General features: G+C 49.2%; 1 protein-coding gene across 1 annotated transcript in view; it reads left to right on the top strand.

Annotated features, from left to right (window-relative positions):
* XYLT1 (xylosyltransferase 1) overlaps positions 1-14,900 on the top strand; it is a 190,768-nt gene that overhangs the window by 43,712 nt on the left and 132,156 nt on the right. The window contains exon 2 of the mRNA XM_065893202.1: positions 13,061-13,571. Within this exon, the coding sequence (XP_065749274.1) occupies positions 13,061-13,571 (511 nt within the window). The remainder of the gene's footprint in view (positions 1-13,060; positions 13,572-14,900) is intronic.

The following is a 14,900-nucleotide window of genomic DNA, read 5'->3' as shown; positions in this document are numbered from 1 at the left end:
AGGAAGCTGGGAAAGTGGGCAGGGCCTGCTTTACTGAGGGAGCTGCAATGACTCCGGCATTTGGCCTGTATGTAATAGTCAGCGTGGGAGTCCCTGTCTTGCTGTCTTAAACTTTTCTTAAGTGAAAAATCCTGATGGGAGGAAAAGGAAAGTGACCCGCCCTGGGGCAGTCAGGCAGCCAGGAGACCCGAGGAGACCCTAGAGGGCTTCCCAGAAGCTGAGGACTCAGAAGGACTACTTAGAGATGTGTCCCGTCCAGAGAGAAGGCAGCCTGTCTTCAGAACCTCGGTACAGCTAGTCGCACTCTGTAAAGTTCACGGGAAGAGCCATCTAGTGGCCTGAACTACTGTGGTCCATTGGGTCTCCCAGAACCACCTTCTGCTGGGTCTGTTTCATGGGTCGTTTGAGGATAAAGGGGAGCTCCTTTGTCTGACTGCAGCCCGACTTGAGAAGTCAGGGCACGTCTGCCAGGAAAGATCCACTGAACAGCTCCTTGAATAAGGAACTTGTCCAACAGCAAACCGTCTCCCCAACCCAGATGGCACATGTTCTGGGGGAGGAGTGTCATTCTTCAGAACAGGAGGGGCAAGAGGAAGCAGAAACAGCCCTTTTACCTGTCGCCCGGGCACCCCGCCTCTCTCCAGTTCCTCTTCTCGCTTTCCCAACTCTCTGGGGCCAGACAGACCTGGCTCTTCAACCTGCTTAGAGAACCTCTTCCAGCCTCAGTTCCCTCATCTTTAAAATGTGTGGATAAAAACATGTAAGAGATGCTCAGCATTGCATCCGCAACACGTCCCGTCTATTTTTGTCTTTTTATTGAGTTGTTGGTAGGTTGGTTGTCTGTCTTGTTCTACTAGGATGTAAGTTTCACAGGAGCGGGCGTCTCTGTATCTTAGTGATAGACATAGCCCTGCTGCCAAGGACGGTGGCTGGCGTGTACTTGGCATTCAGTAAATACGCATGAATTGGTGCACCACAGAAAGTTACTCTAGCAGTTTGGGTGAAATGATGTTGATAACAGCTACCTTCCATTGTCTGTGCTCTGAGCTGTGCTTTTGCACAAAGTCGGTGTATCTTCTCATCAACCCTGTGAGGTTTAGATATCATTATACCCGTTTTACACAGGAAGGAACCAAGGCTCAGAGAGGTTAGCTAACTTTCCCAAGGTCACACAGCTAGGAAGGGGCAGGACCAGGTTTCAAATCCAGAAGAGTGACCCCAGAGCATGCCCTTGTAACCCGCCAGCATGTCACAGTGGCCGTAATTGCCCATTGCCCCCTCTGACTCAGCACAGTTTGAGAGATGAACATCAGACACATCCCATCTGAAGGGAGTGACCAGAACTCTCCTTTGCGGGGAGAGAACAGGGCACACAAAAGTTAGTTGTGAGGAGGTTTTCCATCCTGAAGCTTGACAGAGAATGTCAGGGGCTCGTGGGCCGTGTGGCGGTGAATGGCATGTCCCATCACACAGCCCCCTCAGGCCAGGAGGCAGAAGCCGTTTTCCACAGCTGTTGAAGTGGGCACCACTGTCACCTCCATCCCCATGGCCCTCGACGGAGATGGCTGTTCTTCTCCATGTCACGCCAAACCCACACGTAAACAGGAAGTACCGGTGGGGCTCCTACAGTTGGCAGGGGGTAGGCCCGCAAAAAGGCAGCCTTCTTTGGGAACTTAGCCAGTGAAACCTTGCGTGGAGGCCCCATCCCTGGTAGGTAGGGCCAAGGCAAGCACACGCTCGTAAAGGAGATTTAGGGGGTGACAGCAGCACACTCATTTGTACCCCTGCATAGTAAAGATGATTTATTGGCAGCTGCTGGGAAGCTCAGCTCTGAAATCACATGGATGGTAACATCAGGTGCCTTTCCCTTGTTTCCTCTCCCCACCCCAAATGGCTGTGGCTTTCAGATGGTATAAATTAATTGGGTTTTTATGTATGCATTTGTGCATATATATTTATTTATTTACAGGCATCTTTCCTTATTTATATCGCTGCCTCGGTGAGCATTTATGTTTCTTTAGAGACTCTGCAGTAATGAGCTTACAAGTGGGTCATTCATTACCCACCTGTGGCAGGGTGTGTGGGGAGCAGGGGACCCGGCAGGTGCAAAGGATGAGTTTGATTCCTCAGCAGGAGGCCTGTTTGTCTCCTCAAGTGCCCCTTCCCCAGAGGACCTGGATGGGAGAACATCAAGCAGGAAATGCCGGAACAACGAGGGCTTCCAGGGACTTGGGGCAAGAGAAACACAGTGTGTAGGGAAATAAAACCACAACAGATAGCACACTGAGGCCAGTGGGTACAAGGCTGGGGTTAGTCTCAAGTAACGGAGACAAGGCAGCGGCGCAAGAGGACTTTACACCAAGGACTCAAGTTGTTCGAGTAACCCTGTGCCTGCTGACCCTCTCTCCCCCCTTAAAGATTTCAGCCCACTTAGTGATTGCTCTCTTCCAGGGTCTTTGGTGGAGGTGGTGTCACCCCCTAGGGGTCATTTGGGGTACACGTCGGACGCTCCTCCAAGCCTGGATGTTAACAGCCTGAGGGAGTAGAGTGTAGCTTTTGTAGCCATGCTGTGTGATTTGGAGCATGTTACTTAACCTCTCTGTCCCTCCATACATTCATTCACCTGTAAAATGTGGATACTAATAGTACCTACCCAAAAGAGTTGTTCTGGGATTCTTTTTCAGCTGTGTTGAGGTATGATTGACGAATAAAATTGTAAGATATTTAAAGTGTGCAATGTAAGGAACTCAGCGGGAACCCCACTGCGTTCATTAACAAATGGTTCTGGGATTTTTAAAGATAATCTGTGCCAAGTGTTAGCGCAGTTCTTGGAATAAACGTTCTGTAAGTGTTAGCTATGCTCGTTGTTGTTACCAAGTTTGGTTTTGCTGGGCTCGCCTGCCCGTGATGCCCTTGTCTGCCTCACGAACATGCTCCTTCGTCTCAAAACTGGGCAGGAAAACTGCTTTCTCTGTGAAAGCCTCCTCTACTCTCCTTGGACCCCGGACCACGTTAGGTTCCAACTCTTTTTTTTTTTTTTTTTTTTGCGGTACGCGGGCCTCTCACTGTTGTGGCCTCTCCCGTTGTGGAGCACAAGCTCCGGATGCGCAGGCTCAGCAGCCATGGCTCACGGGCCCAGCCGCTCCGCGGCATGTGGGATCCTCCCGGACCGGGGCACGAACCCATGTCCCCTGCATCGGCAGGCGGACTCTCAACCACTGCGCCACCAGGGAAGCCCAGGTTCCAACTCTTGATGAAACCCTTGGCACTCATTCATCGCCCCCCTGCCCGCCTTCGCTCCCATCCTGTATTGAAATAAGGTATGTCCACACTCACTCCCCTGTCCTGTGTCTGAACCGCACCAACAGCAGGAAGCATGTCTTAATTCACTTTCCTATCCTTTGCCTCCGCCGCGCCTGGTAGGGAGGAGCCACCCAATTAAAGTACATAGAGTGAATAAATCAGTGCTTCTCAACCCTATGGGACCCAACCCCTCTTCCTGCAAAAAATCTTTGAAAATGTTCCTTTTGTCTATCATGAAATGAAATCCATACTTGTTATAACCTACTTACTCTCACAACTCTGAAACGTATCAGTATACTGCCCTGATAATAATATAACAAATATATAAAAGTAATTTAACATAAAAACAATGTGTATTGCATTCTGTAAAGGATCAGGCACAACACCGCCAGACTAGCACTTCCCAAACTGTAACGCAGACGAACCCCCGGGGGTCTTGTTAAAATGCAGGTGCAGTGGGTCCAGGTGGGGGCCTGAGATCCTGTATTTCTAACAAACTCCCGGGGATGCTGATGCTGCTGGCTGACGAGCCTCACTTTGAGTGTCGAGGGCCTGGAAGACACATGGAAAGGTCCAGTGCTGGATGTTGAATCACCAAGAATTAGAGTTACACACAGCTTGCGTGGCTGTTGATGATATGATTTTTTTGAAATCGTACTAAAATTCTGTATGATGTAGGATCTCCCCTTGAGTTAAAGGTAGTTACCTTCCTAGAAAATTCAGTTACATTAAGAGCATTCAAAAGTGCTCTGTCATACGTAAATTTGTATTAGGTTCCTGACCTGCAAAATTAAAAATGAGTTGTTCACCCACATGACATGTAGAGACATTCAGAAGTCCTGCAGGATGTGGGACACTTCCCTACTGCTTTGGGAACATGCATTGCCAGGGATCTGGTGTCCTGCCACCAGTCTCTTCCGGGAGCGACCCCCGGTCATTGTGGCAACCAAAATGGCACCACGTGTTTTCAGAGCACCCCGTGGGGGGCGGTCCCACTTCCATGGAAGACCCTGGAATTGAGGGATTCATTAAGGGCTCTGAGGTCTTTGAGGCAAGGCTCTGAAGTTGAGTTCCTTGAAGATCCTGGGTCCTTGGTTTCGAGCAGGCTCGCGGCATGCGGGTGGGTAAGGGGACCTGGGCCAGGCTGGACGAGAGCTGTGATGATCTGTCCTCAAATGTCCATAATATCATAGTTAAGAAAGTCCGTCTTAGAGGAATCCAGAAGGCTTTGTTATTGAAGCAAGACTGGGTTGTTCATTGTCACTGTCACTGTCACATCCTCCTGGTGGGCTGGAAGGACAGCATGGGTCAAGTCTGGACTCCTGTGCTGAGGCCCCAAAGACGCGGCATTATGGGGTTGAGGTCCAGACCATGTGGCCTTGGGCAGTGTCAGAGGTAAACGAGACCGTAAGGACAGATTTTGATCTGCAGAGTACTGTTGCACTAGGGGGAAGGGTCCAGTGTGAACTGAACTCCGCTGTGATTTGTACAGCGTGACTGGGTCTTTTAAAGGGAGCATGAGGGAATAGTGCGGGGGTGAGCAGGGGCTCAGTAGAGTCAGGGAAGTGAAAAATGACAGAAAGCAGAAAGGCGGGGCTCTGTCCCCAGGAAACTCATCTGGGTTTGCTGACTGGCACTTCTCCAGGTTAGTCCTCTTCCTTCCCACAAAGGCTGGGACGGATGCTGGGGCCCTGTCGTCGAGGGTTGGCTGGAGCAAACTAGATTCTATTAGCAGCCTTGAGTTTTCTCAGGCAGGCGCTATACTGGGGGCTCATATCATCCAAGAGCTGTGTCCTTGAAATGTCAGAAACTATGTTAGTGTTTGCTCAAGTCTTTACAGGCCAAGGTTGAGACCTGGTTGAGGAGGGGCTCGGAGGGGCTGGGCTAGAGTTTGGTCAAAGGGGAAATCTTTGCCAGCAGGTCACTCTCCCCCAAGAGGGTGGCCCAGGGCTTCAGGGTTCTGCCTCTTTCTAGATAAAAGTAGTTATCAGCACCCCATTTCCAGTTGACCTAGATTTCTATCTGTGTGTGTGTATTTATCGTGTGTGAGAGTAAAATATAAATCCACAGGCTCCGCGACGGGAGAGGCCACAACAGTGAGAGGGCCCGCATACGGCAAAAAAAAAAAAGAAAGAAAAAAGAAAAAATTAGCCATAACCCGTTACCTATCTATATAAGTAAAAATTTTTATGAAAAGTGCATATGTTTTGTACAACAAAAACAAATTTCGTGGAAAGAGGCATCGTTCTACATTTTTGCAAGTCTGTAATATCTGGCTTAATAGAAGACAGCTGGATTCTCAAATTTGCTTCTGCTTTCAATCTGTTGCGATTTCACACATCATGGAGCCTCTACAAACTCCACTGTGTGCTTGTGTGAGAGGATGAGTGAGAAAAAGGAAAATAACATCTTCAAATTATGATGGAAATAGTGACCTTGAAGATCCCCTGAAAGGGTCCCCCAGGAGTCCCCAGAGCACACTTTGAGATCTACCTCATTAGATCATCACAGTAAGCATGAATTCCAATTAAATCAATTGTAGCTAACATTTATTAAGTTCTAGGCTTTATGTTAAGTGCTTTACACGTATTAACTCTTTGAACTGTTGTAAAAGCCCGGTTAGGTAGGTACTAGTTATTCTGCCCATTTTACAGAGAGGGAGACTGAGGCTCTCAAAGTTAGGTGCTGTGCCCCGGGTCACTCAGGGAGCAAGTGGCAGAGGCCGGGCGGGTCTGAACGCACTTCACCTCCCGACCCTGCCTTTCCAGATGATTTAGGCCTGCTCATCAAATGATGGGGTGCCAGCTAAAAATGTCGATTGAGTGCTGAGTACATATCAAGCCTCATGCTAATTGTTCTGTTGTTAACTAGAATTAAATATGATTGTGCCCTGTTATTTAATCTCTCCTGCACCTTTGCAAAGTAGGTCTTCCTACCCCCTTTTTTTTGTAGATGAGAAAACTGAGGCTGTGAGAGGCTAAGCTTCTTTCTCCATATCTCAGGGTTAAGGGGCAGAGGCTGGATTCCAAGCCAGCTCTATCCATCCAGCTCCCTCCCTCCTCACCCCATGCTGGGCGTCCCGTTAACACGGCTAAATTTGCTAAATTACACCAGGCTTATTATTGAGGATTCTGTTAAAGCCTGGCCTGCCCGTGCCCAGCAAAGACCACGGGTTTCTAAGCTCTGGCCAGCCCTGCCACTTTTTGTGCATGCAAATGAGCCAGGCGGGTGGGCGCCGGGCCTCTGTGAGGTCTATTTGCATTGGCAGCCCGGTAATTGCATGTCCTAATTGGGTGCAGCCATGCACACTGCGCCTCCTCCATTCCACTGCCCTGGCACAGAAGTCCTTCTGGAAGCAGGTGTGGGCTTCTCCCCCATGTGCCCCTCTCAATGGCCTTGATCACCTTGGTGATTGGAATGAAGCCTCGGACACTGAGTTCAACAGCAAACAGCTACTCAGCTGGCAGTGCGTCCACATGGCACAAAAGAAAGCCCTAAACGGGTCATGATGAGTGAGCAGGTGGGACAGGCGCCCTCACGCCTGCACAGCGCACCTGGCCGGGGCTCCCCTCTGACACCATCTCTATTCCTCATAGCTGCAGAGAGGCGGTGCAGTGTTGGCGGGTGTGGCCTCTGGACCCCAACTGCCTGGGTTTGAATCCTGGTTCCTCCACTTCCTAGATCTGGATTTAGTCACTTAACTTCTCTGAACCTTCATGATCCCATCCAAAAAACGGGGAGAATAACATAGCATCTCCTTCATAGGGTCCTCATGGGGATCAATTGAACTAGTCTCTGCAGAGGGCTTGGGAACAGAGCCTGGGGCAGAGCCAGCACCGTGTGCATATTTTCTAATAGATGCATGTTTCGTAAGCACCTTGCACGTGTCAATCACTGTGTCCTGTGCTTCATCTGTTCTCTCAGTTCCAGGGAGTTAGATGCCAGCCTCAGCCCCTGGGATGGATGAGGACGTCAGGGTGCAGGGAGATGAAGTGGTCTGTCCCAGGTCAAAGAGCTGCTGGAGAAAATGACCACAGGATGAGGCCGGGAGAAGACGATGCCCTTAGGAGCATCCATCTGTCCCTCAGTCCCTGGTCTCCTAAAATCCATCAGTTATTTCTCAATGATCTGAAATGGCAGAACTTCGTTAATCGACTGTGTTGATTAACGGTTAATTCAGAGAATGTTCAGCCGCACACACACAGGACCTGTCATCTTACAGATGAGAAAATCTCATGGTTGCTAAAGCAAGACAAGTACCCAGGTCTCCTCCTTTCTTGTTCGGTGTTCTTTCTACACAAAAATAAGAGCAAAGGTTTATCAATGAGTGGAGAGTTTGAAAACACAGCAACCCACCTCCACCCCTCGGAAACAGGACCTGGGTGCAAGGGAGGAGGTTGGGCCGATCCAATTGATCAAGCGAGGAGAGATCCATCCTGAAGTCTGAACGTTAGAGAACCAGGAAGGACAGAGCAGACCCAGGCGTCTCTGAAACAGCAGCCTGGGTCATGTAACCTGCCTCTCGAAGCCGTCTTGTGCTTGGCATATTTCTACCTGATTGAAATTGACTCTAAACATGCCCAAGGTTGAATGGGAATAGAGGACATTATTGCATTTAATTATTTCTCCAGAATAAAAATGGATTCTAGCAACAGCTTAGGTGTAAGGCAACAGCAGAGCAATTAGAGTTTTGGAGCACATTTGCACATTTGAATGTGCAATCATTGCAATAAGTACATTAAAATAAAATAAGTCAAAGGGTTGCATTTGCATAAATAACCCAAGGTGAGAGTGTTGGATTGCTTAAGAATAAAGGGGACACAGCTAGCGATCATAATGAAGAAATACTAACTGATCTGTCCTCCAGGTGGAGACCATCAGGGGTGAGATGGTGGAGGCCCAGTGTTGATTAGTAGGGAAACTTCTTTGCTCATTGTTTCTCCTGCTTTGGGTGTGGTGGGCACATCTGGAAGTTTTGACATACATTCATCCTCACCAAATACCCATGACATAAGTATTATTTTCACATCCCCATTTTCCAGATGAGGAAACTGAGGCATGCAGAATTTGAATCATGTCATTTCTAGCATCCCATTCATTCCTTGGTCAGGTTATTTAACCTCCCTGTGCCTTACTTTCCTCCCCTTCATTAGGACTCATGCTGTTGCTTCACTGGGTATTCGAGAGGATTAGAGACACAAGGTGTGTGAAGGGCCAGAGTATGAGGGGACACGGGTGCTGAGGATATGATAGTCATCTCGCATGTATTTGCCTGGAAACCTCCCAAGGTTGGTTTTTACAGGGAAGGGAACCTGGGTTTGGAGGTCTGGATCTTGATTCTCCAGGGGAAGAAGAGAAAAGCTGAGACCCGTTTGCCTCTTGGAGAGCAGGTGAAGAGTTAGAGGGAAGGGAAGGTGATATCTCACGCCCATCGAGGGATGGATGGATAAAGAAAATGTGACATACAGGTACAATGGAATATTATTCAGTCTTGAAAAAGAAGGAGATCCTGCCGTATGTGATGCCATGGATGAACCCGGAGGGTGTGCTGCTGAGTGAAATAAGCCAGACAGACAAAGACAAATGCTGCTTGACCCACTTACAGGAGGATCTAAAATAGCCAGACTCAGAAATTCGGAGAGTGGAATGGTAGTTGCCAGGGGGTGGGGGAGGGGAAATGAGGACTTGCTAAGCAACAGGCGTAAAGTCTCAGTTGTGCAGGATGAATACATTCTAGAGCTATGCTGTACTACCTCGTGTCTGTAGGTAGCAATGCCGTATTGTGGACTTGGAACGTTTGTTAAGAGGGTAGAGCTCACGTTAAGTGTTCTTGCCGCGATAAAATAAAACGTACAAGAAAAGAAAGAAAACTGTGGAGGGAAGGTGTAGGAGAACTCACCAGCTGTTGTAGGAAGCAACCCTGACTCAGCGTGACAGATCATCCCAGGCCTCTGGGTGATGCCTGGTTCTCACTGACTATGGCTCAGTGGCTTTTCTGGAAGCTGTCGAATATATCTGTGAGCTCCTCATTCCAGAAGACAAAATATTTCCCTTTTCTCTTACACTCGAATCTTTTGATTGGCAGCTGAGTAGCACCTGGGGCCAGGCAGAAGGCCAAGGGGCCACCGTGAGCTCACCATCCCCATCGCAGGGGTGTCTCTAAGTAGACGACGCTTATTAATCAGGAGTCCCATTAGAATTGATGGTGGCGCCTGGTCCTGATATCACAAATTAACCAGAGGAGCCAGCCGTTCTCTGATGGCCAAATTAGCTTCGTTGATTGCAGTGCTTCCTGCGACTGGTGTTGCTTGGAGAGCTTCTGCCGGAAGGTGGTAGAGAACGTGAGCTTTTGAAATTAGTGGTTTTGTGGAGGTTTTCTGCTTGGGGGACAAAGTGGTGATCATCAGTTCATGATGAGGAAAGAGAACAACCCAGGAACAGTACTGAGGATGTGTTTGATGAGAGACGATGCAGATGGCTGTGAGGGCAGAGGCCTTTCTGCTCAACTCTCCGCCTTCTTGTTAACTTCTAGAAAACGGGCTTAGGGACAGAATTTAAATTCTTGTTCTCAGGCAGCAGGAGTCATCGAACTGCTTTTCCAACCGTTAGAGGCAAAAAATGATAATAAATCGGCTCCTGTATCTGAGGGCAGCTAAGAGGAAGAAAGCAGATCAGGTTGGCTCCTGTATTAATCAGGATGAGCTAGACTGTGCTGCGGTAACAAAGATCCCCAAACCTCAGTGACAGAAAGCAGCAGAGGTTTATTCTGTCCATGGAGGGTTGGTGGAGTCTATCCTCCACCCTGGCCTCACTCAGGAATGCAGGGCCTTCACCATCAGGAGTGTGGCTGGATGCTATGGGGGAAGGAGGGACATGGCAAACTGTGCCCTGGCCCGAGTCACTGGTCTTGGCCACGGCAGGTTGCTTGGCTGTGCTTCATTTGCAGGGGATGGGAAGTACAATTGTATCACGTGCCTAGAAGGAAGAGAACTGGAATATTTGTCGAGGGCTTTATTGAATACCATCCCCCCATCCAGCTCCATCCCAACCTAGGCTAATACGAGCAAAGAGAGAGATACCCCATCCTTTCCCCCACAGAGAAGGGGGAGCTAAATGCTCCTCCCTTGACCTCTCAGCCAAACAGAAGAGGCACGAAACCATAGCAAGTTTTAGAATTAAACGGGTACGCGTTCACAGCCTCCGCTAAATGATATCGGGCAGATCACTGAACATCCCCAAGTTCCCCTTGTCCCTCTTTTGTAAGATGGGGGAATGGTAATACCTGTCTTGAAAGTTACTTCTGAAGGTTAAACATGGAAGGGCTTGGCACAGTGCCTGGCACTTGATACGTGCCCATGCCTGAGAGTGTTAAAGCAACAAGCCTTGATGCCTCTTTCTGTAAAATAGTGAGGAGGGTACCCCTTATGGGACGACTGTTGGTGTCCAATAAGTAATACCTGTGCGTCGTTTGCATATGGTGCCTGCTGACAGCGAGTGCTCAGAAAATGCATCTGAGAGGCTGCTTGGGATTCTTCAAGGGCCTCTGGACAGAAAGAAGGGAAAAGAGGAATATCAGTGTGGTTTGTTTATAAGAACAGAGGAATGGCCCCTCACTGAGGGGGATTTCTTGCAAGATACGTGGAGAGGTAAGAAAGACTGGAAACAGGTGTCAGAACCAGAAGTTCCCCTTCACAGACCAGCATGTAATAGCAGCTCCTGTGTATGACCAGTAGCCACTCCAGGACCCATCACAGACTCCACTCTCCCTCGGCCTCTCCTTGTTTCCTTCTTCCTACCCATTGCCTCTCAGCTCCTGCCACCTCAAGCTCCTGGTGCTTCGTGGCCCCTCCTTACTGTCCTCTCCCTCTCTGTGACTCCCTGCCACCTAATGGCCACTGACCAGCCTTGACACGGCTATTTGGAGATGACATGCCTATCCCAGATCCATTTAGCTGGGTGGGAGTGGATGGGAAGGGAGCCAGGCTGCAGTGCTTAAGGGGACAGAGTGATGGGGATCAGAAGGGCTCTGCAGCTTCCTGGAAGTGGCTGGTGGAGCTGGTAGCCTAGGGCATGGGGTCTGCAGTCTATCTGGCTTGAATCCCAGCTTCACCACCAACCAGCTGAGTTACCTTGGATAAGTCACTGATGCCCAGTACCTGCAAAATGAGAATAAAAGTAACATCAACTTACAGAATGGCCACGAGGTATCTTAGTGTAGTCTTCATTCTTACGGCCTCTTGAAATTCGTGCTTGATGCTAGGGGAGGTGGGACAAAGGCAAGAAGAGGGCAGACACGTTGCTGGGCCAAATGGGGACATTGGAGACAAGGGCAATCAAACCAAGCCGGGGGGAACCTTCTAAACTCACAGTTCTTGGAGAGCTGAGGTCGGCACACTTTTTCTTAAAGGGCCAGCTAGAAATATTTTAAGCTTTGCAGACCAGTCTCTATGGCAACCACTCACCTCTGCTGTTGTAGCAGGAAAGCAGCCATAGACAGACCATAAATGAACAGGCGTGGCTGTGTTTCAATAAAACTTTATTTACAGAAACAAATGGCGGGCAGGATTTGGTTCGGGGAGGGCCGTAGTTTGCAGACCTGCTGAAGGAGGAGCCACACTCAGTGTCAGCCGCACGTCAGCCGATCCTGGGCACCAGCACTACCTCCACTGCTCTCCACCATCCTCTTCCTTGAGAACCTTTAATCGGCACATTTAGGAAAACGAACGAGGATGTCTGCCCTCAGAATTGCTACTCATTGCCAGTGTGTTTCTAGAGCAATGGGTGTAGATTTATGGAGTCAATTAGCGTTCTCTGTGGCCTCTGTGTCCCCTCTGACTAGCTTTGGGACAGTGGATTCTCTTTCAGGTTAAGGCCTTGATAATGGGCTCTAAGCAGAAGCAATGTGTTTTGGAAGTGATGCAGGATGGTAGTTGACCAGTGCATTTGATCCGAGGTCAAAATGGCCAGGGCCCACCTACCCATGGAGAAGCTGAGTTTGGGGTGCCCGCCTTCCCAGAAAGACTCATTTTCTCCAGAATGATTCTTGGCCTTTCTCTTGACACCCTGTCCCCCCACCCCGTGACTTAATCAGTTCTGCTCTAGGTACAGACATCAAGAGTCAAAGCTCAAACGTAAGACTGTCACAAGTTTTCATCCCCCTGGGACTCACTGTAGGATCCTTGCATAGGATTGTCCTATAAAGGGCATATTCCCCTCAAGATAGCCGGTGATGTCTCAGAATTAACCACGGCACGGTCTGATTTCTCTTACGGGCATAGATCTACGAGCATGTCCTAAAGGCAATGTAAATTATATGCTATCCTACCAATATTTTCTCCCCTTATAGCTTTATTATGGCATTTCTAGCCATTAAATAAACCATCACAGTGCTTGCTGCTAGAATTTAAACAGGAAGCTTGGAACAAACTGTCCAGATTCCAGTAGCAGAGACAACCAAGGAGACTTATATGAAAAGGGGGTGTGGTTAATAACAAGCATTGAGGATCATAGTCATAGCACGTTAGAGCTTGCAAAAGCTTTATTTTCTAGTTGGAACATCTTCTATTTCCAGGTTGGGAAACTGAGGTTCAAAGAGAAAAACCTAACATGAAGTCTAACATTAAGCTCGTAGCAAAGGCAGGGCGTGGAACCAGGGCCCAGACTTCCAAACCTACGTGCCCCACCCTCCAGGGCCAGCCTGCTTAGCCTGATGGCAAAGTCAAGTTTCTCTTCTGTGTTTCCTTCCTGTCTTCTCCAGGATGGCTACTTCTCTCACCGGCCAAAAGAGAAAGTGCGAACAGACAGCAACAATGAGAACTCTGTACCCAAGGATTTTGAGAACGTGGACAACAGCAACTTCGCACCCAGGACTCAAAAGCAAAAGCACCAGCCCGAGTTGACGAAGAAGCCCCCGAGAGGACAGAAGGAGCTTCTGAAGAGGAAGCTGGGGCAGGAGGAGAAGGGGAAGGGGCATCTGTCCCCAGGGAAAGGTGCCAACGAGGTGCTGCCTCCTGGTGCGAGAGCCCCGGTCAACGGCAGCCGAGGGAAGGATGTCCCCAGACAGCCCCACGCCCGGAAGAGTGGGGGCAGCTCCCCCGAGATCAAGTCTGACCGGCCCCTCAAGTGTGACATCTCGGGTAAGGAGGCCATCTCCGCCCTGTCCCGCTCCAAGTCCAAGCACTGCCGCCAGGAGATCGGGGAGACCTACTGCCGCCACAAGCTTGGGCTACTGATGCCCGAGAAGGTCACTCGGTTCTGCCCCCTCGAAGGTAAGTCGCAGCTCCGTTCTCACATTCTCAGACCTTCTCAGAATAACCGCCCTAGTTTTCAAACCCCAGATGAAGACAGGAGATCTTTTGTTTTGGGCCTCCCTGAATTCAGAAGTCTCGTGTGAGAAAAGTTCCGCAAAATCAAACTACCTCTTGTTACAGCTTTAACCTGTTGCTTTTGTGGCGAAGGATGAAATACAGTGCAGTCGGGGCTAATGTGGAAGTCGTAGGAGGCAATGGTATTGATAGGGTTCGTTTTCCGTCTCAGCAGGGTATTGGGATTAAAATTGACACCAATGTTACTGTAATTGAATAAGATTTGAAAGGTTTCTAGTTGGTTGCATTGACATTGGAGGCTCTGGAAAACACCCTTCCCATTTTCCTCCACCTAAAATTCCTTCCTTCCTTATTTTCTCCCTCCTTCCCTTCCTCTCTCTCCCTCCCTCCCTCCTGCCCTGTGCTGGGCCCTATTCTCTGTGCTGATGACCAGTGATAAATCAGACCTCTTGCTGCGATGCAGTGCGAGTCAGAGCTGTAACAGCGGCGTTCACAAGCACAGGGGAGGGTCCTCAGAAACCGGGGGGGGGACAGTTTTGCACAGGTGAGGCATCACCGTGCATCTCTGCATCTCACCTCACGCCTCTGACACGTATTCCTTGCTGGCAGGTTTCACACCTTTTCCAGTGCGTGTGAAAGGGGGGTGATAACAATTACCAAGCGCTCACTGTGTCCCGGGCACAGCACGGGCACTTGCATTCAATCAGCTCATCTCATCCACCGCCCAGTGAGGCTAGCACCGTCATCGTGAGCATAACTTTTTTACACGTGAGAGACGTAAAACAACTTCCCTAAGGTCACGTGGCTTGTAAGTGGCCTTACAAGCCTGCAGGTAGAGACATCCTGAGATAGAGATATTGCCATGCTGGGTTAAGTCATATTTGTCAAGATCCCTTCTTAAAAAAAAGAAATCTGTTATGGCAGAAAATTTCAAACCCACCTCAGAGTAGGGAGAACCTTCATGTTCCCATCATCTGGCTACAGTTAACTCGTGGTGGTCACTACTGTTTCACCCATGTACCCTCATCCCCACATAAGCTCATTGTGAGCCTGTAGATTTTATTTTTCCTTGCAGAAGACGTTACATCCCAAATAGTTTGTGAATTAGTTCGTCCAGTGGTTTTCTCCATGCAGAGGGCGGACTGCATCCAAAAGACGCTTTCTACAAAGAAAGAGCCAGTGTCATTGGGAACAGACAGGGAGGGATGCATTTGAAATGGAGAGATTGTGTTCTAGTTGAGTTCAGCCATGAACTGATAGGAAAAGCCCTTT

This window comes from Phocoena phocoena, chromosome 15 (genome assembly GCF_963924675.1).
Source record: "Phocoena phocoena chromosome 15, mPhoPho1.1, whole genome shotgun sequence".
Lineage (NCBI taxonomy): Eukaryota > Metazoa > Chordata > Mammalia > Artiodactyla > Phocoenidae > Phocoena > Phocoena phocoena.
This window is presented reverse-complemented; position numbering and strand designations above follow the sequence as displayed.